This window comes from Neophocaena asiaeorientalis, unplaced genomic scaffold (genome assembly GCF_003031525.2).
Source record: "Neophocaena asiaeorientalis asiaeorientalis breed wild unplaced genomic scaffold, Neophocaena_asiaeorientalis_V1.1 scaffold65, whole genome shotgun sequence".
NCBI classification, from domain to species: domain Eukaryota; kingdom Metazoa; phylum Chordata; class Mammalia; order Artiodactyla; family Phocoenidae; genus Neophocaena; species Neophocaena asiaeorientalis.
The window spans coordinates 18,740,827-18,768,633 of record NW_020173215.1 but is presented as its reverse complement, the minus strand read 5'-3'; the positions used below and the strand labels follow the sequence as shown (position 1 = coordinate 18,768,633).

The following is a 27,807-nucleotide window of genomic DNA, read 5'->3' as shown; positions in this document are numbered from 1 at the left end:
GACAGGCCAGGGGAGAGAATAAGCACCGAAACACAGGGAGCCAGGTTTGGGTGGGGCCGTACAGGGTGGGAGTGATGAGGCTGCGGGTCACTTGGGAGGTTCTGTCTCTTGAGGAAGATGGCAGGAGGCGGGTTCTCAACTTGTCTTTCAGGACCAGCCAGGCCAGAAATGCTGGAGCGTATTGGTAAACCAGCTCAAGGGTGTGAAAGAAAGGCTGGTTCAGGGGGTCTGGACTGCAAATAGGCTGATGAACAGCTCAGACCTTCCAGAGGCATGTGTCTCGGGCAGCCCCTGGGAGCAGCCTTTTAAAGACTTTGGTTCTTAGAGTGCCTGCTGTACAGCGCAGGGAACCCTACTCAGCACTGTGGGTATGTGTACATGTGTAACTAACGCACTTTGCTGTATAGCCAAAACTGCACAACATTGTAAATCACCTACAGTGAGAAACTTCTTTAAAAAGTTCTCATCACAAGAAAAAAAAAAAACTTTGGTTCTTGGAGCTGTGGCGGGTGATTATTAGGGTGTAAACTACAACTTGATAGTATCCTAAAAGGTTAGAGGCCAGAAACCTTGCCCAAAGAAAGACCCACTTTTCACAGTGAATAGAAACTTGGGAAACTGAAGGGCTTTGGGCTGAAAAACGGAAAGGGCTCAGTAAGGCCAAATACAAATCCAAGGAAAATAGGTCTGTATTGGACCAGAGGCTTCCATAGAGTTATGTGTCATGTACTTTAGACAGACCAATAGTCTTTATAACAGAAATTTTACTTTATAGAATTTGTATTCACTATATGTTCTGGATGATTTCGCTCTATAAACATTCAGTGTTCTAGAAGCTCAAGTTTTGAAAGGACCCCGACCTCAGGTCTGCTCACTGGCCTCCTATTATTATTATTCTTTTTTAAATTTTTTTATTTTTTTTTTGCGGTACGCGGGCCTCTCACTGTCGTGGCCTCTCCCGTTGCGGAGCACAGGCTCCGGACGCGCAGGCTCAGCCGCTCCGCAGCACGTGGGATCTTCCCGGACCGGGGCACGAACCCGTGTCCCCTGCATCGGCAGGCGGACTCTCAGCCACTGCGCCACCAGGGAAGCCCCTATTCTTCTTAATGAGTTGATCTTTTTATTCTTCTGGCTGAAATCTTACTGGTCAGGAGCTTATGTAACTGTTTCTTTTTCCCCCCGATATCCTCAGAGAAAGCGTCGTGGAGGAACAGTAAATTCTAGACAAGCCCAGAAGCGAACTCGAGAAGCATCCTCCCCCCCTGAGATGGCCCTGGAGGCAGAACCCATAGAACTTGTGGAAAGCGGTAAGATTGCCAGTGACACTGGGCATGAGTGAGCACATATGCCCAACATGCCACCTACCAGCCACGGGCCTTGTGCAAGTTACACAACCTGTAACTCAGCCTTAAGTTTCCTCATCTGAAACGGGGGATAATGCTGTGCATACATACGCAGTAGCTGCTGTGTGGAGTTATCGTAGCACAGAAATGAGTCAACGACACAGGACACTTAGAACAGTGCTTGTCACGTAACACTACACGAGGTTTAGCTTATATCAGTGTATTCATAAGACCTACAGTCTCAGACTCGCCTACCGCTCGCAGCTTAAAAAAGCTAAGGTGAGCAAGAGCTGCCCCCTTGGTTGCCCTGAGACTCCACAGGTTTAGAAACGGCCACTCAGCTGGGCTCACCGTCCAGCCTTTCAGGGGTGTGCAGCATGGAGTGGAGACTGCCGTGGGTCCACCTTTTCTCTTTGAAACTGTGCCTCAACTTACTTGGCCTCGGGAAGTACTCAGCTTTCTTCCTCTCTCCTTCATTAAGACAAAAAATTGCCCCAGCAGGCAGACTTGTTGGCAGAGCTGGGTGTGTTGGGAGTTTGGTGCAGACAGAGGCCAGATTGGCTTGTCCCCCTTCTTCCTGCCTCAGGGGAGTGGCAGATGGCCTGAAAAAAGTGCCTCAGCTCTGCGTGTAGTAAGATTGTTTTTATAATTATGATGCCTGAAAACTGACATTTGAAGAGAAGCAAGCAGCTTGTCTATAGATTTCATGGGCCCTTCAGGGGAGTGAAGTTCTCTGTATTGTCTCTGTGGTCTCTGAGCTTCACTTCTAACATAAATTCACAGCCCTGGGCCATCCTCCCCTCCGCCCCAAAGCTGATGCCCTGGTGTCTGAATTCTGCCACCCTGCAGGAGAGGCAGGTGCAGGGTGCTCCTCATTTGGGGCCCTGAGCCCACAAGTGGGATCTCCAACCTGGCCAAGATCACTGCTTTCCACTGCAGCCCTGCTCGTCCTCAGTCAGTCTTACACCCGTGTGCAGGGCTGTCTGCACACGCTGCCCGTTGGAATACCGTTTTTATTTGTAGGAGCCAAAAATTGTGTCCATCAGAAAGAGAGCGGTTCTGTAAATTATGCTATATCCATATATGGACTATTCTTTGAAAAGAATGAAGTCATTTTGTATAAATTACGTTGGACGGCTTTGATGTATTGTGGTTTTTACTCCTGTGAAACTTTTTAATACATGAGAACAAAACAAGTTTGAATATGTTAAATGTATTGCAAGTCACTTTCCCTGAGTATTAAACATTACTTCTAAAAGTTCTTCCCTCTTACTTTTTAATGTTAATAATAATAGAAACAAACGTGGTTGTAAGTCTCGTTTCAGTTTATATAAATGGAAGTTGTACTCTGCCCCTCTTTTCTGCCTGCTGGATGTAAGCGCTGCTGACCGTTTGGCACGTGCCTTTCCCCCCTTGTCCTGTGCTCAGGCAGACAGTGCGCTGTCCTCTAGGGCTCAAAGGCAAGTTGCAGAACAGGCTCAACCCATCTGGGTGGGTTGGGGTTCTAGGGGACCAGTAATAAACACTTGTTGTCCACCCAAGTGGGAAGCACTTTAGAGCCAAATGGAGTTTAAAACGTATCTGATGAAGGTGCAGAGCTAAGCATGACCGGAGGTCTGAGGGGAGGAGAGGTTTCAGACAGATCCATCCCAAAGCCCAAGCTGAGCATGCTTGGTCCCTTCCCCAGATGTGCACCCCCCATCCCAGCTCAGGTAAGTCGCTGCCTCTCCCCTGTGAATGAGCTGGGCAGGTGCGGGGCACGGAGGCCTAGCTGTGTGGCAGCGTGAGGACACGGGGAGAGGTGTGCGTGTGCACAGACACACACAGGATGGTGTATTTGTAAAGCCCATACCCTGTTACTCAGCAGAATTCTGGAAGAGTGTTCATTGCCTGTCACCCCGTTACTTCTGTACTTGAGGGATTTTAGTTTGGTATAAGACTGTGCTCTGTTTGTAATCATATTAATAATGAAACTTAGAGCAGTAGTCCTTTACTTTCCTCCTAAAGCTTGTTAAAATGCTTTATTTTGAAGCTGGAGATGAAATAGTGGACCTCACCTGTGAATCTTTAGAGCCTGTGGTCGTCGACCTGACTCACAGCGACTCTGTCGTGGTAAGTGCTGGAGCGTGAGGATTGCCCTTTCTTGGCTGTGGGCCCCTGGCCTGCACGTCTGAAGGCCTTGGTCACGGGCTACAGCTTGGGCTAAAGAAGGCATGCTTTCAGTGACTGGTGCTCAAGATGGAAAATGTTTCAGGAAAATCATTTGTTGCGGCTTTATTGCTGAAATAAATCACATTGGTAAATCCGTGCGACCCTGTCCTTTCCATAGCTGGCCATAAAGGCTTTTGGGGAGAACTCTGAGGCCCGATCTCTCTTTGGTCCCCGATTCTACGCTTAACACCAGCTGTGTGACCTTGGGCAAGTTACTTAGCCTCATTCACTTTGTCCATAAAATGGGGATAACGCCATCCATGTCAATAGAGTGTTGTGAGGATTAAAAGAGATCCTGTATGTGAGTGCCTGGCACCTAACGTGGTGCCCAGTAAAGCTGAGTAAACGTGAGTTTACACCCTCGCGGCTGGTGGGAATGGGGATATTTGCTCAGCACTGCCAGTGGGAAATCTCTCGAGTCCCGGAAGCAGCTGCCTCGGAGGATGCAGGCCCCCCGCATTGCCATCTGATGCCTTGGTTGTGTCGTGCCTCCAGGGAGGGGGGCACCTGGAAGGCTGCTTGTGCCCCCTCCCACAGGGAGCATGCCTGCCCCTGTGTGGCCCTCAGGAAGGAGACCTGGTCTGGTCAGGGGACATGTGGAGAAGTGGTTCTGGCAGCCTGGCTCCACAGGTCAGGGGCGCATCGCTGTGTGTGGGTCTGGGAGTCTGGTCAGCCCACAGACCCACATCCTGAGGACACACTGGCCTCTTGGGATGCTTCTGCAGTGCCTTTTGATGCAGTGTGCAGTTGTGTGGAGTGGAGGTGGTGACACCCTGGACGGTCTTGGGCCAGTAGGGGGCAGGTGCTGCTGAGGGCTGCTGTTTGGTGGGGCGAGTGGGGTTGCTAGGAGCTGAGTCTTCCCCTTGGCCTTGGGGCTGTCCTGGCTGTGCTTAGAACCGTAGACTAGGGTTGCACTGAGAAGCTTCAAGACTTTAAAAGGAGAAAAGAGCGAGGACAGGGAACTGTCTTGACGAATTAAGAGATTTAGACTCTGGTCAGTCTGAAACTGCTGGGCTGTCCTGTGGTGTGTCCTTCCCTCTCATTCCTCCCCTCCCCCCATCCCAAAGGCGAGGCAGCTGCCCTTGCTGCGTCATCAGACCGTCCCCAGCAGATTTTGGATGAATGCTCAGGGGAGACCGTGGCCCCCAAACAGGAGGCAGTAATTTCCCTGGAGACCAGTCGGAACTTTCTGAGATAAGCCTGAGCAGGTTTAGGGCCTGATTAGTGTGATAGCTAAGGCAGGGGTCCCCAACCCCTGGGCCGCAGACTGGTACTGGGCCGCGGCCTGTTAGGAACCAGACCGCAGAGCTGGAGGTGAGCAACCAGCGAGCAAAGCTTCATCTGGGGCTCCCCATCGCTCGCATCACCACCTGAACCTGCCACCTGCCACCCGCCACCCCGCCACTGGTGCGCAGAAAAACTGTCTTCCACAAAACCGGTCCCTGGTTCCAAAAAGCCTGGGACCGCTGTTCTAAGGTACACACATATTGGGTTGGCTGAAAAGTTCGTTCCGGATTTTCCGTGACGTCTTATGGGAAAGTACCCGAATGAACTTTTTAGCCAAGCCCACACATACAGCTTTGCTGCTGCTCCCTGCGGGCTCCCGCAGGTTCTGGAAAGGGAGCTTGATTTGGTGCCGGGGCTGGAGCCTCAGCCCAGTTGCTGATTAACACTTGAACGTGCTGCTAGTCCGTAATTTCTCCAGTATTCAGTGTCCACCTGCAGTGTGCCAGGCCCTGGGAGATGGCCAGGATTCTGCTCACAAGACCGCATTTTCTGCCCTCAAGGAGACAAGGATTGGCTTCTGCTGGGTGCCGGACCCACGTCATCATGTCCCCTTTTACGCCTTGGTTTTGTTTTGATGGCCAGCCTGCCCTCCCTACATGGGCTTCTTTTCTGAGCTTTCCAGCCTTCTTCCTGTTTCTCTGGGTGTGGAGAGTCATTGAGAGACACCAGGATGGGAATGCTAGAGTTGGGGGAGCTGCCCTGGGAGTGGGTGGATAGCCAGGGGCAGGTGGATAGGTGAAGGGGAGGCTAACTTGGGAAGCAGTCCGCGCTGGGAAGCAGTCCTCGCTTCTCATCCCAGAGGCACTGGCCAGTTTGGTCGGAGGACCTACCTTCCCATGGCCTCAGTGGCCCCAGACATGGAATAATTGTTTTGGACTTAATAGCACCCCTTATTCTAATCATCCTTCATTCTTTATTGGTGTTTAATAAATCCAAATGCCAGTTTTAAAATTTACAGTGAGAAGTATACCTGAGACTGAAATTCTCACTCTCTAAAGCAGATCTACTTGGAAAACCTAATAGTATTATTAGCTTATCAAGGAGCATCTATTAGAGGAATTACAAGTTTAGGATTACCTCAGGCCCCGCCTACAGGAGAGTATGAAATGAATAAATATATCGTTTCCCAAATTGGGGTAATCTTACCAGTTTGGCCAGAATGCAGGGGGACAGGCTTAAGTGTACCACTTGAATATCACCTGGGAGTAGCTCTGCATCTTTTACATCCCAGGATTCAGGGACAACGTTAGAACTCTTGTGAACCCTCTTAAGACTGGATGAGAAACTACACAGGCTGTGTTTTTCTAACTCTAAGGAATCCTAAACCCCTGATGAATTAGGAGAAGTCTTAAAAGCTGTAAGGTGCAATGAGACCTTGTACATCTCTGCTTTAATATTTTACCTCAAAATTTAACTTATTTTTGGCATTGCGTACCCAAAAAAGGCCGTCACTGCTGGGTCCTAGGGTATGTATATCTTTGATTGTCACTAGATAGTGACAAGCTGTTTTCCAGAGAGAATGTACCAGTTTACGCTCCCACCAGTGTTGGAGGTTCTTGTTCTTCCACATCTCACTGCCACTGTAACCTTTAGCCAGTCTGGTGTTGTCTAGAGTATCCCACGTTGTTTTAATGTGTGTTTTCCCATCAGTGGTGGGGTTGAACATCTTTTCATGTTTAGTGGTGTTTCATTTTCCTCTTCGGCGAATTGCCTGTTGCAATCTTTTTTTTTTTAAACACTTGAGTCTTTTTTTCTACTCATTTTTCTGTGTGATTGTCGACCTTGCCTCATTTTTTAGGAATTCTTTATAAGTTCTAAACATGAGCCTGCCATTAGTTGTGTTTTGAATCTGCTACTCAGAGGCTTGTCTTTTCTCTTTTTGGTTTATGTACAGAGGTTCTTAATTTTAATACAGTTCAACTTACCAATTTGTTGATGAAAATCCCATACCATAAAAATATGTTCCTCTACTCCAAAAGTTTTACTGTTTTGCGTTTCACATTTAGGTCTGTAATCTATATGAGTTTTGTGTATGGTTTTTTTAAAAAATTTGTTTTATTTATTTTTGGCTGCATTGGATCTTCGTTGCGGTGCACGGGCTTCTCATTGCAGTGACTTCTCTTGTTGCAGAGCACGGGCTGTAGGTACGCGGGCTTCAGTAGTTGTGGCTCACGGTCTCTAGAGCGCAGGCTCAGTAGTCGTGGCACATGGGCTTAGTTGCTCTGCGGCATGTGGGATCTTCCCAGACCAGGGCTGGAACCCGTGTCCCCTGCATTGGCAGGCGGATTCTTAACCACTGCGCCACCAGGAAAGCCCTTTGTGTATGGATTTATAATATTCCCTGGAGTGATTTTGCAAGTCTTTTGTTAGAAGATTTATTTCTAGGTACATAGTATTTTAGGATGCTATAAAAAAAATGGTGTTTAAAATTTTCACTTTTTTGTTTTTATTATTTGCTAATATAAAGAAATGCAATTGGTTTTTCTTTTTTTTAGTACAACAGTTCTTAATCTGTAAATCTTTTTTTTTAAATTTATTTTTATTTATTTATTTTTGGCTGCATTGGGTCTTTGTTGCTGTGTGCGGGCTTTCTCTGCAGTGAGCGGGGGCTACTCTCTTTTGTTGCGGCGCGCGGGCTTCTCATTGAGGCGGCTTCTCTTGTTGCAGAGCGCAGGCTATAGGTGTGCAGGCTTCAGTAGTTGTGGCCCGTGGGCTCAGTAGTTGTGGCTTGCGGCCTCTAGAGTGCAGGCTCAGTAGTTGTGGCACACGGGCTTAGTTGCTCCGCAGCATGTTGGATCTTCCCAGACCACGGCTCGAACCCATGTCTCCTGCACTGGCAGGTGGATTTTTAACTGCTGCGCCACCAGGGAAGCCTTTAATCTGTAAATCTTTGAATTTCTGTGTACACAGAACAAGTTTTGGTTCTTCTGTTTCCCTTTTTTTTTCCCTTGGCCTTAACACACTGGCTAGAAAATTCAACACTGGCTGAATAAAAATGGTGACAGTCATTGACATTCTTATTTCATTCTAAATCTGAAAGAGTCTTTTCAGAGTTCCACCATTAAATAAGACTTCTGCTGTAAGTTTTTTCGATTTGTTTATATCCTTTACCAGAGTGGAAAAGTTTCTCTATTTCCTGTTTGGCTATAAGTTTCATCTTGAATCAGTGTCGAAATTTAACAATTTCATCTAATGTTGCTTTTTCCCCTGCTTCTAGTGTTAAACCACTTAAGCATTGTGGTCATGGCATTATCTTTTTATGTTGCTAGATTTGGTTTGCTAATGTTTCATATATAATTTTGCCTCTGTTTTTATGAGTAAGATTGGTGGTCTGTAATTTTTCCTTATAGAGTTCTGGTATCAGCATATTGGTATCTTTACAAAGTGAGCTGGACACCTTTTTTTCCGTTCCACAGAAGATTTCGTAAGATTGGACTATTTCTTCCATGAATGTTTGTTAGAACTTGCCAGTGAAGTACATAACCTAGAGTTTTAATAGGGTTTGGTAATTACATTTTTTAGGAATTTGTTGATTTCATCTAAAGTTTTCACTTTTATTTGCATAAATTTGTTCATAATGTCTTATGTTCTGTGGAATCTATAGTGATGTCTCCTTTTTCATTTCTGATACTGGTTATTTGTGTTTTCTATTTTTTTAGATTAGTATCACCAGAGCTTTATTAGATCTTTCAAAGAACCAACTTTTAGCTTTGTGGATCCTTTCTCTTGTAAGTTTTTCATTCATTGATTATTCCTTTCTTTGTTTGAGTTTATTTTGCTGTTTTTCTAATTTTCATCATTTCTTTTCCAATAAATGCATTAAAGATTATACTGTCTTTAGCTATATCTTACAAATTATGTTACTGGTACTTTACATTTAATTCAACATATTTATCAAATTTATATTTTTTAACTTCCAAATATATGGGTACTTTCTTTTTGTTATCGATTGCTTGCAGTATTGGTCAGAAAATAACATTCTGTATGTCGGTTCTTTGATACTTACTGGGTCTTGCTTTAAGCCTGGCTTGCCCCTGATGGCTGGCCTTCACTAGATAACCTGCCCCCATGGTTCCTGCCTGGGCTTTGGTTTCTCTGTGGGGCTTTCAAAAGTAGGCTTCAATTTTTTAAGAATCCTCTGTGCTTTTTTTTCCCTCTGGGTTACTGTATTCCCTATACTGTTGACCGAATTCTTCTCTTTTTTTGATACCTCTTTATTTAAAAATATGTATGTTTTATCTTGTTTTTGGTTGTTTTCAGTGGAAAAATGGATGGAAATACCAGCCTGCCATTTATTGGAAGTCTCTGCTTGTTTTCCATCCTTCTGCTCTCTTTCTTTTTTTATTATTTTAATTTATTTATTTTTGGCTGTGTTGGGTCTTCGTTGCTGTGCATGGGCATTCTCTAGTTGTGGCGAGCGGGGGCTACTCTTTATTGCGTTGCATGGGCTTCTTATTGTGGTGGCTTCTCTTGTTGCAGAGCACAGGCTATAGGTGTGCAGGCTTCAGTAGTTCCAGCACGTGGGCTCAGTAGTTGTGGCACACGGGCTTAGTTGCTCCACGGCATGTGGGATCTTCCTGGACCAGGGCTCAAACCCGTGTCCCCTGCATTGGCAGGCGGATTCCTAACCACTGCACCACCAGGGAAGTCCAGAGTTCTCAATTTGTTGCGATTCGGCTGCTGGGTGGAGGGAATACCAGTGATAGTATCTCGCCTCCATCAGCTAGGAGGTGGCTCCGGGTCACCGGAAGTCATGGAGCTTGGAGGCCAGGCTGTGGTGCCATTCTTTTCTGCCCTTTGGGCAAGAAGCCTCATCTCTGAGCTATTCTTCCATTGAACATGGATGGGGACAGAGTCATCACCAGTGAAGGAGGCTCTCTGGCCACGGTGTATTCATTTACCTAGTAGTTAAGTATGGAGCACCTGCCATTGTGCCAGCAGCATCCTGGGCCTTGGGACTTTCCTGGGGGCTCAGTGTTCAGGTCCGGCCTCGGCGTGGCACTGCCAAGAGGCGAGCTGGGTCTGGCTCACAAGAGCCTGTGGAGACCTGGTTGCCACATTCTGGTGGCCTGGGACCCAGGGGCGTCACATTCCTACCAGGTGCATCCACACCTGGTCAGTGGTCCTTCTTGGCAAAGGGCAGTAAAAGCAGTGTTGGAGTGGAGGAAAACTGGGGTCTTCCCTGCCCACAGCAGAATTTCCTTCTGCTCTTGGCTAACTTCAGAGCTCCCCTTATAGACTTCACATGGACAGCACCTTCTGCCAGCCCAAGCTTGTCTTCCAGTTCATGGTCTTAGTGATGAAGTTGACTGTCGCCAGTTTCATAGCCACACTTTCCAGCTTCTTCTGGGGGGAAGGGGAAGTGTCTTCAGTGGCTTCTCATCTGCAAAATGAAGATCTTTATGCTCAGACCTTCTTCCTTCCTGTGATGGCCATTTATATTTGGCAGGGTTGAGGTTGGAGAAACCGAATCCGCTCTAGTTATTCTGGAGCAGAAATGGATTTTAATACATGGGAGGGGGACTTCCCTGGTGGCAGTGGGCAGTGGTTAAAAATCCACCTGCCAGTGCAAGGGACACGGGTTTGATCCCTGGTCCGCAAAGAATGCTGCGGGAACAACTAAGCCCGTGCGCCACAACTTCTGATCCTGCGCTGTAGAGCCCGCGAGCCACAACTGCTGAGCCTGCGAGCCACAACTACTGAGCCTGCGTGCCACAACTACTGAGCCTGCATGCCACAACTACTGAAGCCTGCGTGCCTAGAGCCCGTGTTCCGCGACAAGAGAAGCTGCCGCAATGAGAAGCCCGCGCACGGCAACGGAGAGTAGCCCCTGCTCGCCGCAACTGGAGAAAGCCCGCACACAGCAATGAAGACCCAACACGGCCAAAAATAAATTAATTAATTTATTAATTAAAAAAATAAACGGGAGGAGTTGCTTCCTGGTGTTGTAAAGGCTGGAGGAGCAGGTGTCTAGGAATAACTCCGGACATCTCAGCCTTGACGCACCATGGGATCTACCTCTGCTCCAAGCAGAAGGATGGGAGGGGGCAGCTACCACCTGTACTAATCTCTTTAGGCTCAAGGAAATGCTACTGTGTCTTCTTGCTTGGGAGGACAGACCTGGGCTTTGGACATTGCAGCCTCGGCCACGACTGCCTCTTGATCCCCGCATCTGTGTCCACCTACAGCAGCTGAAATTGTCCTCCACCCTTCTGCCCTCCAAATAGCATGAGTGTATCTCACTGAGGGAATTTAGTTCGTGTCTAGAATCCCCACTGCAAGGGAGTTGGAATAGAGTTGAGCTTCCCATCTCTGCGGGGCAGGATGGTGTGCCAGAAAGGGTCAGCCTCTGTGCCCCTGAACACGGGGGCAGCCAAGGAGAGGTGGCAGCAGGGCTTTCAACAGCAATCCTGAGAGCTCTCCTGAAGTAGCTGATCACACACACAAGCGAGAGGGAAAAGGGGTGCTACTGGTGATGGTATAGACAGACAGGTAGTAGCTCAGTGAGAGAGCTGACTAGACAGGTTTGAAACTGTTGCAGAAAAGAATCTTAACAAGTTCTGAGTACAGGCACACCTTGGAGATGGTGGGCTCAGTTCCAGACCACCATAGTAAAGTGAGTAAAGCAAGACACAACAAACCTTTGCGTTTCTCAGTGCATGTAAAAAAGTTGTTTGTGCTATATTGCAGTCTATTAAGTGTGCGATCGCACATTATGACAATTTGCCTTCCTTAATTTTTTAAATTTATTTATTTATTTTTTTTGCGGTACGTGGGCCTCTCACCGCTGTGGCCTCTCCCGTTGCGGAGCACAGGCTCCGGACGCGCAGGCTCAGTGGCCGTGGCTCACGGGCCCAGCCGCTCCGCGGCATGTGGGATCCTCCCGGGCCGGGGCACGAACCCGCGTCCCCTGCATCGGCAGGCGGACTCCCAACCACTGTGCCACCAGGGAAGCCCTTGCCTTCTTTAATTTAAAAGTACTTTATTGCTAAGTGCTAACCATCATCTGAGCCTTCAGCAGGTTGTAATCTCTTTGCAGGTGGAGGGGTCTGGCCTCGGTGTTGATGCTGCTGCCTGATCAGGGCGGTGGCTGATGAAGGCTGGGGGCTCTGTGAGAATTTCTTAAAAGAGGACAACGATGAAGTTTGCTGTATTAATCAACTCTTCCTTTCATGAACAGTTTCTCTGTAGCAGCAATGCTGTTTGACAGCATTTTACCCATAGCAGAATTTCTTTTAAACCCTGCTGCTGCTTTATCAACTAAGTTTATGTGGTATTCTAATTCTTTTCTGTTATTTCAACAATCTTCACAGCATCTTCACCAGGAGTAGCTTCCATCTCAAGAAAACACTTTCTCATCCGTATGAAGCAACTCCTCATCTGTTCACGTTTTACTTTGAGATCACAGCAGTTCAGTCACATCTTCAGGCTCCGCTTCTAATTCTAGTTCTCTTGCTTTTTCCACCACATATGCAGTTTCTTCCTCCACTGAAGTCTTGAATCTCTCAAAGTCATCTGATAGGGTTGGAATCAACTTCTTCCAAATTCCTCACCCATGAAATCACAAATGTTCTTAATGGCATCTAGAACGGTGAACCCCTTCCAGAAGGTTTTTAGTTTACTTTGCCTGGATCCATGAGAGAAATTACTGTCTGTGGCAGCTATCCTTACAAAATATATTTCTTAAATTATAAGACTTGAAAGTTGAAATGACTCCTTGATCCATGGGCTGCAAGATGGATGCTGTGTTAGCAGGCCTGGAAACATTACTGATCTCATTGTCCGTCTCCGTCAGAGCTCTTGGCTGACCAGGTGCACTGTCAGTGAGCAGTAATATTGTGAAAGAAATCTTTTTTTCTGAGCAGTATGTCTCAGTAGTTTAAAATATTCAGTAAACGATTCTGTAAACAGATGTGCTGTCATCCAGGCTTTGTTGTTTCATTTGTAGAGCACAGGCAGGGTAGATTGAGCACCATTCTTAAGGGCTCTAGGACTTCTGGAATGGTAAATGAGCACTGGCCTCAACATAAAGTCACCAGCTAAGGAGAGAGTCAGCCTGTCCTTTGAAGCTTTGAAGCTTTGAAGCCAGGCACTGACTTCTCCTCTCTAGCTATGAAGGTCCTAGATGGTATCTTCTTCCAATAGCGGCTGTTGTCTGCATTGAAAATCTGTTGTTCAGTGTAGCCACCTTCATTAATGATGTTAGCTGGATCTTTTGGATAACTTGCTGCAGCTTCTACACCAGCACTTGCTGCCTTACCTTTGCAATATGGTGTTATGGAGACGGTGTTTTTTCCTTCAGCCTCACGAGCCAACCTCTGCTGGCTTCAGACTTCTCTTCTGCAGCTTCCTCACCTCTCTCAGCCTTCACAGAATTGAAGAGAGTTAGGGCCTTTCTCTGAGTAGGCTTCAGCTTAAGAGAATGTTGTGGCTGGTTTGATCTTCTATCCAGACCACTCGAACTTTCTACACATCAGCAATAAGGCTGTTTCACTTTCTTATCATTGTGTGTTCACTGGAGTAGCACTTTAATTTCCTTCAAGAGCTTTTCCTTTGCATTCACGACTGGGCTAACTGGCGCAAGAGGCCTGGCTCTAGGCCTGTCTCAGCTTGACATGCCTTCCTCAGTAACCTTAATCATTTCTAGGTTTTGACTTAAAGTGAGATGTGCAGCTCTTCCTTTCATTTGAAGACTTAGAGGTTATTGTAGGATATATATTTTTTAATATTTATTTATTCATTTATTTATTTGGCTGTGCTGGGTCTTAGTTGCGGCACATGGGCTGTTTTAGTTGCGGCATGCAGGCTTTAGTTCCCTGACCAGGGATCGAACCCGGGCCCCCTGCTTTGGTAGGGCAGAGTCCCAACCACTAGACCACCAGGGAAGTCCCTATTGTAGGATTATTAATTGGCCTAATTTCAATATTGTTGTGTGTAGGGAGTAGGGAGGCTCAAAAAGAGGGAGGGAGTCATGAAAGAGTTGTTCTGTGGAGCAGTCAGAACACACATTTATCAATTAAGTTCATTGCCTTGTATGGGTGAGGTTCACGGTGCCCAAAACAATTACAGTAGTAACATCAGAAATCACTGATCACATATAGCCATAGCGAATATAATAATGATGAACAATTTTGACATATTGTGAGAATTACTGAAAAGTGACACAGACACGAAGTGAGCAAATGATGTTGGAAAAATGGTACCAATAGACTTGCTTGACACAGGGTTGCCACAAACCTTTAATTTGTAAGAAACGCGGTATCTGAAGCGCAGTAAAGCAAAGCATAGGTGTGCTGTAGTCAGGCGATGGGCTTGTCAGGTTCTCACTAGCTCTTTCTGTAGGCCTCGAACACAGGATTGGATTGATCTCGGTCCTTGGTGTATGCTACTCTCCGTAGTCCCTGCATGGCCTACTTCGGCTGTTTAATTATTTTTAATAAAGTATTAAGCACTGCAAACCCTTCTGCCAGTAAAGGCTCCGTCTCCGGCAGTAGCCCACGTGGAGTGAAAACAAGGAGAACGGGTGGAGCTGGTTGTGAGCTTCAGGCCGCTGGTGCCCTGTGGCATCGTTGTGATCTCACTTAGTTCTCACAGCAGCGAGGGGGCGCTATTTTTCAGAAGAGGAAGTTGGCAGTTCCTGAGGGTATGGAACTTCCCCAGGTCACGCAGCTCCCAGAGACTCACCAAACACCTGCAGGCTGGGGCGCAGTGTGTCGGCTGCTGGGAGGCTTGGCTGCTCCTGAGGATTTAGCATTTGAAACAAATGCTTCAATTTTATCGTTTTAAGAGTTTAAAAGAATACAGAGTGTTTTATGTCAAATTAATTGTGTATTTCTCTTTTGTTTTTCTCCTTTTTCAAAGATTGTTGAAGGTGAGTGGTTTCCTCTCCTTCCTTGGGTCTGGGTAGAGGACTGATGAGGGTGCGGCGGCAGGGCCTCGGGCCTTGCCAGCTCTGTAGGTGCGGGAACACTCCCGGGATGATGCTGCTTACGCCTGCAGTCGGTCCCCTTCCTGCTGAGGAGACGTCCCCCTGGGCATCTGCACGCAGCAGGGGTGGGGGCTTCTTCTCTTGGGAAGATGGGAGGGTGGTCTCCGTGCAGCTGGGACTGGCCTTTTCCCAGTCAGAAAGGAGGGTGGGTGGTGAAGGGTGGTAGGACTGGGAGGCCCTGCCCTGAACGTGGGCTCACATCTCAGAAAGGAGGCGGCCAAGGAGGAACGGCAGGAGGCTGCGCCAGGAGCATGCCGACAGCTGTGTGCTGAGCAGTGATGACGAGGAGCTGCCCAGGGACAAGGACGTGTATGTGACCACCCACACCCCCAGAAATGCCCGGGAGGAGGCCGCTACCGGACTCAGGTACAGCGTGCCCGCTGCTCTTCTGCTGCCGTGCTGGAGACAGGCTCTCTGCCGGGAAGCTTCTGGATCCGTGGGACCCCATCGTCCCTGGAGTGAGGATCCTCTTCCTTCCTCTCCATATTTCAGTGGAGAGGTTGGGGCAGGAAGCAGGGTATTAGAGACACTGACCTTCAGCCCTGGGCTCAAGAAGGGCTCGTTGTAGCATCTGGGTGGCAGGTGGATCTGGAACTGGGCTCGGCTGTTCCCACTGTGACCAGGGCGTGCCAGGCACTGGCTGGGCGGGTGTGAATAGCTCCAGGCTGAAGGCAAAGCCCCGCCACCTGGGGTGGAGAACAGACCCAGCGGCCCCCGGCCTTCTGCAGCAGGACTCCTTGGAGGAAGGGGGTGCTAGGCGCAGCCCCTGCCCCAGACAGGGAGGCTGGAAGGGGGCGCTCTGAGGGAGCATAGGCCAGAGGTGCGGTGCGGGGACAGGGCGACTCCAGTTGCCTGTGCCTTCTCTTGCCCCCATCTCTTTCCTCCCCTTTCTCATAGCCTCCCCCACCCCCCATCGGGACAGCCGGCCATCTTGTAAGTGTCCCGGGTGCCTGTGCTAAGGCAGGGTCAGAGGAGGCTCTTGTGAGGGGATGTGGGCTGCTTACATGAAGCCACTTAAGAGTAATTGATGTTTGCGTTTGCTGAGGAACTGACATGAGCACTGTGATTTTAGGCCCTCTGGTACTGTCAGTTGTCCCATCTGCATGGACGGGTACTCGGAGGTAAGCAAACTTAGCTGTGTCTTCCCTGATTCTGGTTCTCAGACTGCTTCAGTGAAAGAATTAGATGAGAGAGCACTCCTCACTGGGTGGGCTTTTGATGCCTCTGTTTTGCAGTCACGCTTGGGTTGGCACATGGCTTGGCACACCTCTGTGAAGGGGGAGGGTGCCATCTTCTTGGGCCCTACAGTCTTGAACTCTGGGCTGCCCTGTGCATCAGTCCTGTGTATTCCCTACCTGGCCTAATTGGAAGCTGCCAGTGTTCACTGTGGCCCCAGGCCCTAGGGCACTGCCCCACTGGGTGCCTGGAGGTTCGTCAAACCCCCTTGGGCTGTCGCTGCCGGAGACTGGCTGCTGCCTCTGCTCTCGGCTTCAGAGACTCCGCTCATACTTGCCTGAGCCTACAGAGCAGCATCTTTAGTTCTTCAGACCATCTCCCTGCTTTTCCTGCTGCAGCCCTTGGCCCCCCTCCTCTCATTCGGCATCTTAGAGACGGTTGGGAGTGGATTCTCTGGGGGCTCCCGCTGCTCTGGTACAAGGCCAGACATGAAGCCTGTTCTTTTTTATGTTTTCTAGATTGTGCAGAATGGACGTCTCATTGTTTCTACAGAATGTGGCCACGTCTTCTGTAGCCAGTGCCTCCGTGATTCCCTTAAGAATGCTAACACTTGCCCAACTTGCAGGAAAAAGATCAGCCACAAGCGGTACCACCCCATTTATTTATGAAGTGCTGGGCTGCTCGGGAGACGGATGGACAGACAGAGCCTGACTGGGTTCTCTACGGCCTTCCGTGGGCTATCTGCCGCCAGTCTCTTGAGCTCAGAAAGACTATTTCAGAATCATCATCTGTAATGTAAACTGCTCTCGTTTCCCACCCCGTCTTTGATCCTTTTGTTACCTCTAGTCTGATGCTGTGGAGCTGGGCCCAGGGCCCTCCCAGCCCAGGGTCTACATCTGCTCCTCTGGGTGGTCTGGTTCCAGGGAAGGAGAGAGGGAGTCAGGCCCGTTGGAATTGAGAATCGTGGTTCCAGCCTCTTTCCGGGACCTGCACGTTTGCCAAGAAGTTTTCCCCATTTGGAAAGTTTGCCCCAGCTTCCTGCTGGCAGTGTGTCAAGGGCTGGCCCCGGTCGGAGAGCAAACAGGTCCACCCAGCTCTCCTGGGCACGCTACCTCCTCCCAGGCATCTGCCCACCACAGTGACCAAGCCAGACAAGGGTCCATCTGGCCTGAGGATCCCAGGTGCAAGCATGGCCCCGGAAAGACCAGCCACTGGACTTTTTTTTCTTCCCTTGAGTTTCAGAGGTCACCCGTGATTCCATCTGCATTGGTGTCGGGTTCCTGCAGATCACAAGGACCTCTGCAGGGCAATCCCCAGTTTTCTAAGAACGAAATGTGCAATGAAGCCTGTTCTTTGCCTACTTTTCAGCAGCCCAGGAGATGTAGCACTATTAGTGTCCTTCAGAGGCCTCATGCCGCCTACAGAGCAGTGCCTGTCTCGCCCCGTCTGGTTCACCACCTGTTCTCAGGAACCTTACCCATGCCCGAGTTCACCTGGTGCAGGCTGTGCAAGGTCAATGGGGCAGGCACGTCCTCGAGTATCCTCTCTTTTCTGATAAAAATCCATCCTTTGTTTACCACGTGCCCTCCGGTCCTCAGTTCCCACTGCCTCATGTCTACTCAAGCATAGACCCTGGGCGGTGGTGGCAGTAATTGTGGCCTTATTAGCCGCCCGTGTCCATGCTGTTGCCCAAGTCACAGCTGACCTGCGTTTCAAAGACCTCGGCTCTCCAGACTTGAGCTGGGCACCCCCCACCCCTGCAATTGACATTCATTTCCGAAGCTGCTCTTCTGGCCACTGGGCTTTGATCCTTTGGGCTTTGATTGCTCCTTAGGTTTTGGTTGGCAAAGTACGGTGGCCTCTCCTCCCCAGGGGCCCAGATAACACCCTCTGCTCAACTCCACGTGGGTAAAAGCCTCTGGTCTCAAGGAGGCAGAAGGTGGCCCGAGCTGACCTGAACTGCCCCCCCGCTGCACAGGGCTTGCCTCCACCTCTGTACTCCTCCTTCCTCCGAGGCCTTCAAGCCAAACCAACAGCCTTTTCGTGTGAAACATCTTCGAGGTGGAAAAGGGGCCGCCTCTGGCTTTGCTAGCAATAACTGACCTTCAGTTTCTCCTTCTGGAGGAGCAGGGACTCAGCACAGAATTCACTTTAAATGGGGCTGAAGGAGTATCCCTCCTCTATGTGAAAAGAATTGTTTCATTCTTCATTCTGACTTTTTAACTGTTTGGCTCACTTCCGGTTCGTTTGATGAAAGTACTGCTTTCTACTTGGAGTCGAGGAGGGCCGACATCACTTGTCATCTGCGTGGCGTGCAGCGTGTCTGCCCTTCGATTGGACATCGTTGCCATTAAGTTCCTTCTGGGCTTCACGGAATCTCTTTTCTTATGTTCTGACAATACCCGGACTTCAGGAGCCAAGACAACCGCAGCCAAAATTTCTCACGTTTTATGCTTAAGGACAAACGGTTGATCGTAAAAGTTGTATTCCTTCATACTAACTTAAGTTGGGAAAAAATGTTTAGTTTCTACCGTTCAGAAGTTGCAAAACAGGAAAAGGTTGATACGAAAAATCCTTTCCCTCCCTCCGTGTACATAGTTCAAACCTTCTTTGTTACACTTAAACTATATCCATGTATGTCAGTCTGTTTTGGACTCTCCTCTGCTAGTGTTACAAGCGGAAATAAACCAGTTTGAACCAGGTATCTCGTGTGTGCGTTCATTTGCTCTTTTGAATCAGTATCACCCCCCACCCTTGCCCAAGGTGTGTGATCCTGTCTGCCTCGTGTTTGGTGTATTTTGTGACAGTATGTGTGCAAGAAAGTTGCTTGGTCATCTGCTGACCCAGAAGTCAGCAAGTAAGAGGTCATCCTTGGAGCAGAACCCCAAGTCCAGGCCCTGGAATCCCTAAACGAGCAGAATCTTAACCTCAGGCCTGAAGAAGCGAGGTTGGCTGTGGGCCGTCTGCTCAGTCTGGCCAGTGCCAGCTCAGGAGAGGAGCTCCGAGCAGTGTGGACTCGGACTGACCTGGGGTCCTGGCAGTGCAGCGCACCTGCCCCAACCACTGTATAGTTTGCCCTCCGCGTGGGAGTGGGGGCCCAGGAGTGCATGGTGGGCCCGTTAGAGCCCCAAGCAAGCTGTGAGGGGAAAGCTGAAAAGACAGCATGGGCTTGGCTGACTTCCCAGAGAGTAAGTGATGGCAAAGCTGGCCTTTGCCTGCCTGCTCTTCTCCTTTCCTGTCACGTGGTCCCCAGAGACAGAACAGGCTAATGTGCTGGGTGCTTGGGGGCACAGAGGTGCTAAACTTCAGACACCTGCCTGCCTTCTGTTGGAGACCACCAGAGACAAAAAATACAGTTATTCAAATGCTTATTGCACATTTGCCATGCTCCTGGTACCACAGTTGGCTTGGTAGGTATTGAGAAACCCACCTCCCGTGCCCTGCTAGGCCGTACATCATCGAGGGAGACAGTTCCCCAGGCCAGTGGAAAATAAAACTGGCAAAGGTGAGGTACGGGAGTCCAAGAGAACAGGAAGAGATGCTCAGCTGTGCTCCTCAAGGTCTGAAACTTGTCTAGGTAAAGAGAAGAGGAAAGGGTCCTTGAGTGCAGATCCCAGGCCTGGCGCCCTCCCAGTGTACAGGCCTCCCGAGACCTGAGGGTGTGATTGACCAGACACTTCCTTGGTGGCCCCCCTAGACCAGCAGTGTCTGAAGCCAGGAGCCAGGTGAGGCCTCCATCCTCGGCAAGCCCAGGGAGGAGAGGGGAGTCCCATGAAAGGGCGGGGAGTGTGTACCACAGGTGTGTACTAGCAGAGGATGTCCCCCAAAGCTGGCTACAGAAGGGGCTTGTTTCTAGGTTTCTTAGTTTTGAAACTTAAGTAGCATCTTAACTACCTTTTTTTGTTGTTGCCATATGGAAATTTAATTGGTTTTGTAAATTGTGTAAGCATTCTTGCCAAAGTCTCATTCTAATTAAGAATCTGGATTCTGTTAAAATTTTGTACGTTCACAACCATATCATCTGCAGTGGAACGTTCTAATTCTTGGAACTTTCTTTTTCTTTATGAACTTGTTAGATAACAGGTAACAGAGGTTCCTTTTCCAACCACGAGACAGGAGTTTGTATTTTATTTCTGTTTTATTTTGTCACAAGGGATGTATCACCTTATTGGTTCTTTTTCTACTTCTCCTGAGACACAGGATTTTCCCCCTTTGGATCAGTTAATGGAGTGTATCACAGGGATTTTTTTTCAGTGCTCACCAGCATACTTCATGGGTAAATCTACTTTGTTCATGATGTTTTATCTTACACATTTCTTACTTTGTTTTGCCAATATTTGGTTTAGGGTTTCTGAATATCCATGTTCATGAGTTATATTGACCTATGATTTTCTTACACTGTCTTTGTCAGGTTTTGGTTTCAAAGTAAGTTCCCTACAGTGAGACTAAGGAGAATTGTCTCTATACCCTGGATTCGAATTATTCGTTCCCTGAATGTTTAGTAGAACTCAGCAATAAAATTTCTGGGCTGTTATTTTTATTAAGGAAAGATTTTAAAATACTGATTTGATTTTTTAATGTTTGCAAATTATTCACATTTAAGTCAGTTAAGTTACAGGTTTCTGGGAATTTGTGTATTTCATGTCGTGACAAGCCTTTGGTATAAAGTTCAGAATATTCTCTCGTAAGCTAATTGGTGTCTGCAGCATCTTTTTATCATTAATACTAATTTATGCTTTCCGTTTTCATCAGTTTTAGAGATTTGTCTGTTTCATATTCTATTTATGTTAATTCCAGTACCCAAAGTCTTGGTGGGTCTAATTCTGAGGGCTTTTATTCCGGCTGGCTCTCACTAATGATGACTTCCTTCTTTGTGTGTTTTGTAAACTTTTTTCTCCCTTACTTTGAACCCAGGTAACTTGGTAATAACTATCTGAAAATTCTTTGAGACCTATATTGAAGGGGGGTTCCTCCAGAAAGTATTTACCCTTGCTTTTTAACTTTTTACCCTTGCTTTTATGAGGTGTTTAAGGCTTAGTTACCAACTCAAGGCCACTGTATTTATTTATCTTTTATACTGTGAAATATACCACACAAAAAGCACACCTCACTGAATTACTTCAAAAGTACAGTTCAGTGAATTACCATAAAGCAAAAGCCTGTGAAACAACCAACTGCAACAAGAAACTATTACCAACACCTTAGAAGCCCCTTCTTGTCCTCCCTCCTGGTCAGTACAGTCTGCCTTTTCCTCCAAGGTAATCGCTATTCTGACTTTTATGAAAATCACTCCTTTAATTATAGTTTAATTACCAAAACACAATCCTACTCACGTACTTTACTTTTGCCTATTCTTTGCACTTTAAACAGATGGAATTGGGGACTTCCTGGAGGTCCAGTGGTTAGGACTCTGCGCTTCCACTGCAGGGGGCACAGGTTCGATCCCTGGTCGGGGAACTAAGATCCCGCATGCTGCACGGCATGGCCAAATTAAAAAATAAATAGATGGAGTCACTCAATGTGTATTTTGTGGAGGAGGGGGTGGCTTCTGTTGCTCAGTATTATATCTGTGAGGTTCATGTTGTGTAGTTTGTTCATTTTCCATACTGTATAGTATTTCATTAGATGAATATGCTTCAGTTTATCCATTCTTTCGTTAATTTATGTTTTTTGCTATTAGTAGCCAAATGTGAACATTCTGTATATCTTTTGGTGCAGTTTTGCTCACATACCTGTTGGACATATACTTAAGTGTGAAATTACTGGGTTATAGGGAATGAACATTTAGGAGAACCCACAAATACGTGGACATTAAACAACACACTTTTAAATGACCAGTGGTTCAAAGAAGAAATCACAAGGGAAATTAGAAAATACTTTGAGAAGAATGAAAATGAGAACACAGCATACCAAAACATGGGATGCAGTGAAACCATGCTCAGGGGGATAGTCATAGCTATAAATGTCTACATTAGAAGATCAAATCAATAACTATGCCTTAAGGAACTGGAAAAAAAACAAACTAAACCCAAAGTTAGCGCACAGTTACAGTACAAATTCAGCAAAGTTCTGGGGGATAAATTCACAAATCAGTTGTATTTCTATACACTGTCAACGATCTGAAAGGGAAATAAAGAAAATTCCATTTTCAATAGCGTCAAAAAAAATAAAAGGAGTAAATTTAACCAAGTAGGTGCATAATTTGTACACTGAGACATATACATCCCTACAAAACACTGCTGAAGGAAGCAAACCTAAATAAATAGGCATCCCATGCTTGTGGGTTGGAAGACAGTATTAACATCGCAATAGTACCCAAAGCAATATAGTATAGAATCAATGCAGTCCCTACCAAAGCCCAATGGCAATTTTAATAGAAATTTGTATGGAATTTTAAAGGACACAGGATAGCTAAGACAACCTTGAAAAAGAAGTTGGGAGACTCACTTCCCAATTTGAAAACATTGTAAAGGTACAGGAATCAAAACAGTGTGGTGCTGACTTAGGGACAGACATACAGACCAATGGAGTAGGATTGAGAGCACAGAAATGAATCCTCACTTCTATGGCCAAATGATTTTCACAAGGGTTTCAAGACCATTCAATGAAGAAAGATCTCTCCAACAAATGGTGCTTGGAAAACTGTATATTCATGTGCATAAGAATTAAGTTGGTGGAGCTTCCCTGGTGGCGCAGTGGTTGAGAATCTGCCTGACAATGCAGGGGACATGGGTTCGAGCCCTGGTCTGGGAAGATCCCACGTGCCGCAGAGCAACTAGGCCCGTGAGCCACAACTACTGAGCCTGCGCAGCTGGAGCCTGTGCTCCGCAACAAGAGAGGCCGCGATAGAGGCCCGCACACCACGATGAAGAGTGGCCCCCGCTTGCCGCAACTAGAGAAAGCCCTCGCACAGAAACGAAGACCCAACACGGCCAAAAATAAATATAAAAATAAATAAAATTTTAAAAATTAAGTTGGGTCTTTAAACAGTATATAAAGATTAATGAAATGGATCACAGACCTAGATTTAAAAGCTAAAACTATAAAATTCTTAGAAAAAAACATGAAGGCAAATATTCATGACTTTGGATTTGGCAAAGTTTTCTTATATATGACACCAAAAACACAGGCAACAAAAGGAAAAATTAATTTGACTTCATTAAAATTAAAAACTTTTGTGCATCAAAGGATACTATCAGGAGAGTGAAAAGACAACCCACAGAATGGGAGAAAATATTTGCAAATCATCTATTTAATAAGGGCCTAATAACCAGAATATATAAAGTGCTTCTCCAACTCAACAAGCACAAAAAGTCAGCCCAATTTAAAAATTGGCAAAGGACTGAAATAGATATTTCTCCAAAGAAGACATACAAATAACCAATAAGCACATGAAAGGAACTCGGCATCATTAGTCATGAGTGAAATGTATATCAAAACCACAGATACCACTTTACACCCACTGGCTATTATCAGAAACACAGAAAATAAGTGTTGGTGAGGAGGTGCAGAAATTAGAACCCTTGTGCATTACTGGTAGAAATATAAAATGATGAAGCTGATCTAGAAAAGTTTGGTGGCTCCTCAAAAAGTTAAACATAGAATTACCACGTGTTCCAACAATTTCTCTCCCAGATAGATACCCAAAAGAATTGACTCAGATACTTGGGACTCAGGTACTTGTATACCAATGTTCATAGCAACATTATTTACAACAGCCAAAAGGTAGAAACAACCCAAATGTCCATCAACAGATGAATGGATAAAGTGTGCTATATCCATACAATGGAATATTACTCAGCCTGAAGAATCAAATTCTGATACATACTTACAACATGGATGAACCATGATAACATCATGCTAAGTGAAATAAGCTAGACACAAAAGTACAAATACTGTATGATTCTACTTACATGATGTATCTAGAATAGGCAGCTTCATAGAGACAGTAGAGTAGAGGTTACCGGGGCCTGGGGTTGTTATTTAATGGGTACAGAGTTTCTGCTTGGGATGGTGGAACATTCTGGAAGTGGATAATGGTGATGGTTGTACAGCATTGTGAATGTAGGTATGCCACTGAATTGTACGCTTGAAAAGGATTACAATGGTAAATTTTGTATTATTTTACCATAGTTTTTTAAATGAAAAAAATACTAGCATACTATTATCATTCATATATCTATATATAAAGTCATATATATGCATATATATATATATATATACACACACACACACACACACACACACACACACACACAATTTGTATGTCTTTGGTCTTTATTCCTCCATTTCAATCTGGAATAATTTTCCTACTGCCCATAGAATTTCCTTTAGTATTATTTTTTTTGTTTTTGTTTTTTTGTTTGTTTTGTTTTTTTGGCGGTACGTGGGCCTCTCACTGCTGTGGCCTCTCCCGCTGCGGAGCACAGGCTCCGGACATGGAGGGTCAGCGGCCATGGCTCACGGGCCCAGCTGCTCGGCGGCATGTGGGATCTTCCCGGACCAGGGCACGAACCCATGTCCCCTGCATTGGCAGGTGGACTCTCAACCACTGCGCCACCAGGGAAGCCCTCCTTTAGTATTTCTTTTAGTGAATTCCTGCTGGCAATAAATTCTATTTTTGTTAATCTGAAAATGCCATTATTTTACCTTCATTCTTGCATGATATTTTTGTTTCTGAGTAAAAAATTACAGGTCGCTGTCTAATATGGTTGCCATGAGCCACACGTGGCTGCTGAGTACTTGAGACACGATGAATCCAAATGTAGAGAGACCGCAAGTATAAAACACACAGGGTTCTGAAGACTTAGTATAAAAAAAAGAGTATTAAGGTATGTTGTTAGTAATTTTATATTGGTTACATGTTTTAGTCATGATATTTTGAATATATTGTGTTAAATACATTACAATTTTTAAAAATTATAAGTTGAAAGATTTTTTCCCCTATTACTCTTTGTCATCCTATTGTTTCCTAGCTTTCATTTCTCTTGCAGTCAGCTGTCACATACCTTTGAAGATACGTGAATATTTTCTTTGGCTGAGTTTTTTCTTTGTTTTCAGCAGTTTAGTAATGATGTGCTCAGGTGTGGTTTTGCTTGTTTTTATTCTGCTTTGTGTTCACAGAGATTTTTGAAACTGGGTGAATATCTCACCAATTTTGGAGAATCTGCTTCTGTATGTGGCATTCTCTCTTCTTGCCTTTTGGGACACCAGTTACACATATGTTAAACTTTCAACTGTGTCTCATGTATTTTTTATTCTCTTTTCTGTTTTATCAATTGTTTTTTTTCTCTCTGTGCTGTTTTATGTTGAATTCTAACTCATTAATCCTCTCTTGTACTGTGTCTAGTTGGCTATTAATCTACTGAAGTCAATTTCAGTTACTTTTTCAGTTCTAGTTAATTTCCTGATAGATTATAATTCTCAATTTTTTCATCTTTTTTTACACCTTTTCCTCTATTTTCTTGAACATACTAATTATAGTTATTGTATAGTCTTTGCCTACCAACTCCAATATGTGACTCACCTATGAGTTTTTGTAGCCTTTTGTCTTTTTATTTTCAGTAAAATGGCCATGTGCCTTGATATGCCTAGAAATTGTTAATTGAAAGCTGAACTTGTGCATAAGAAAAAAAAAATCGGGGATTTCCCTGGTGGTCCAGTGGTTAAGAATCCGCCTGCCAATGCAGGCGGGACATGGGTTCCAGCCCTTGTCCAGGAAGATCCCACATGCCGCAGAGCAACTAAGCCCGTGTGCCACAACTACTGAGCCTGCACTCTAGAGCCCATGAGTCACAACTACTAAGCCCACGCACCTAGAGCCCGTGGTCTGCAAAAAGAGAAACCACTGCAATGAGAAGCCATGCACGGCAAAGAAGAGTAACCCCCACTCGCCACAACTAGGGAAAGCCCGCACGCAGCAATGAAGACCTAGTGCAGCTAAAAAAAAAAAAAAAAAATCATAGAGGCTGCAGGTGCTCTTTTCCTCTGTTAGGCAAATGGAGCAGGTGCTCCTCACCTTCATCTGGCTGTGCACCAAGCTACATCAGGGCGGTATTGCGGTTTGGTAAGGTTCTGTTCACCACTGGCTCACTTCCACCTTTAGGATACCATTAGGGCTTCCCACTGAGCACTGGAGCACCTGTCCCTGGTTAGTCCTCATCTCGGTTAAAAGGTGGAGGAGAGATACTTAACAGCCTTAGGCTGTATGCGAGAAACAGACCTACTGGTATTTTAGGGTTTTTTACTATGGTGCAGTCTGTTTACCTGAAAAATATAGTTTGTCCAAAATTGTTTTTTGTCTCCATACATGATTGACAGTTTGGCTGGCTATACAATTCTATTGTATATTTGATTTTCTTTCAGAATTTTGAAGGCCCTGCTCCACTATTTAGCTTCAAATGTTACTGTTAAGACATTTAGTGAGGTTCTTTTTTCCTGCCTTTTTTTTTTTTTTTTTTTAATGTGACTTCTGTTTTTCTTCCTGAGCATTTTAGGCTGGTTTTTTTTTTTTTTTTTTATCTCTGGTTTTCTACAGTTAACCATCTTCCTTGGTGGGCTCTTTCAATCTGGACATTCAACTCCTTACTTCTGGTAAACTGTATTATTTCTTTTTAAACATTTTTATTCATTTATTTTTCACTGCGTTGGGTCTTCGCTGCTGTGCGCGGGCTGTCTCTAGTTGTGGTGAGCAGGGGCTACTCTTCATTGCGGTGTGCAGGCTTCTCGTTGCGTTGGCTTCTCTTGTTGCGGAGCATGATCTCTAGGCCGTGGGCTTCGGTAGTTGTGGCACGTGGGCTCAGTAGTTGTGGCTCATGGGCTCTAGAGCGCAGGCTCAGTAGTTGTGCCGCACGGGCTTAGTTGCTGTGCGGTATGTGGGATCTTCCCGGACCAGGGCTCGAAACTGTGTCCCCTGCATTGACAGGCGGATTCTTAACCTCTGAGCCACCAAGGAAGCCCCTGTATTATTTCTTTCAAAAGTTATTTCCCTCCATTTTTTCCCCTAGAATTCTTATTGGAAAGTTGCTGGACCGCCTGGATTGAGATTTTAAGTCTCATTTCTCTCTGATTTTCTGTGTCTTTTGTTCTGCTTTCTGAATAATTTCCTTTATCTTGCAGCCCTTCTATTGAATTTCTTTTACAACTTTGGCTGTATTTTTAATTTTCAAGCCTCCTTTCTTAAACATCTCTGAGGCTATTAGCAGTTTTTGAAAAAGTTTTTGATTCCTTCCATTAACCGTTTCTTTGCCTGCCCCCCTGCACACACATTTTTTCTATCCACACTTGAGCCATTTCTTAAATGACTGGTGATCTTTCACTGTCCCTTCATGTTTACAAGCGACATGTTTTAAAAGCTGATTAGAAGCTCCAGGTGGGTAGAGCTTTTGACCTGTGGGCTTCAATTCTGGGTTAGCATCAAGAACTGCCTGATTCTTTGGGATCCCCAAACATTAATATGCCCATTGCTGCTCTTGCATCGTATAGTTTCTACAGAGAATTCCCTGTTCTCTGCTTGGGGGTGGAAGCCTGCTGCTGTAGTTCTGCCTGGGGCAAGGAAATGGCTTGAGCAAAGGTGCTCAACTGTTCTTTCTGCAGACTTAATAAAGCCAGAAATTAGAAAAGGCTTTCTAGGTAATGATTCATTATTATGTAATGCTCCCTGGTTATAAATTGTGAGATAATGAACATATCTAATTTTTCTTATAAAATTGTTTTGCGTTACTAGTACATATTCATATCTTGGTTAATATTTACTGCACATGACAGTAATAAAACTTGACTTTAACAAAAATATCCAACACA

General features: G+C 46.0%; 1 protein-coding gene across 2 annotated transcripts in view; it reads left to right on the top strand.

The window, feature by feature from the left end:
• The window catches only part of RNF4 (ring finger protein 4), a 40,043-nt gene extending 21,334 nt beyond the window's left edge, over positions 1–18,709 (top strand). Inside the window, exons 3-9 of one of the 2 annotated variants that reach the window (XM_024745090.1) lie at positions 1,193–1,307; positions 3,376–3,455; positions 8,501–8,569; positions 14,703–14,712; positions 15,036–15,195; positions 15,902–15,950; positions 16,524–18,709. In XM_024745090.1, the coding sequence (XP_024600858.1) occupies positions 1,193–1,307; positions 3,376–3,455; positions 8,501–8,569; positions 14,703–14,712; positions 15,036–15,195; positions 15,902–15,950; positions 16,524–16,673 (633 nt within the window). In that variant the 3' untranslated portion in view covers positions 16,674–18,709. The remainder of the gene's footprint in view (positions 1–1,192; positions 1,308–3,375; positions 3,456–8,500; positions 8,570–14,702; positions 14,713–15,035; positions 15,196–15,901; positions 15,951–16,523) is intronic. The other variant, XM_024745091.1, reaches the window with a different exon arrangement.
• Positions 18,710–27,807: the final 9,098 nt, after the last annotated feature.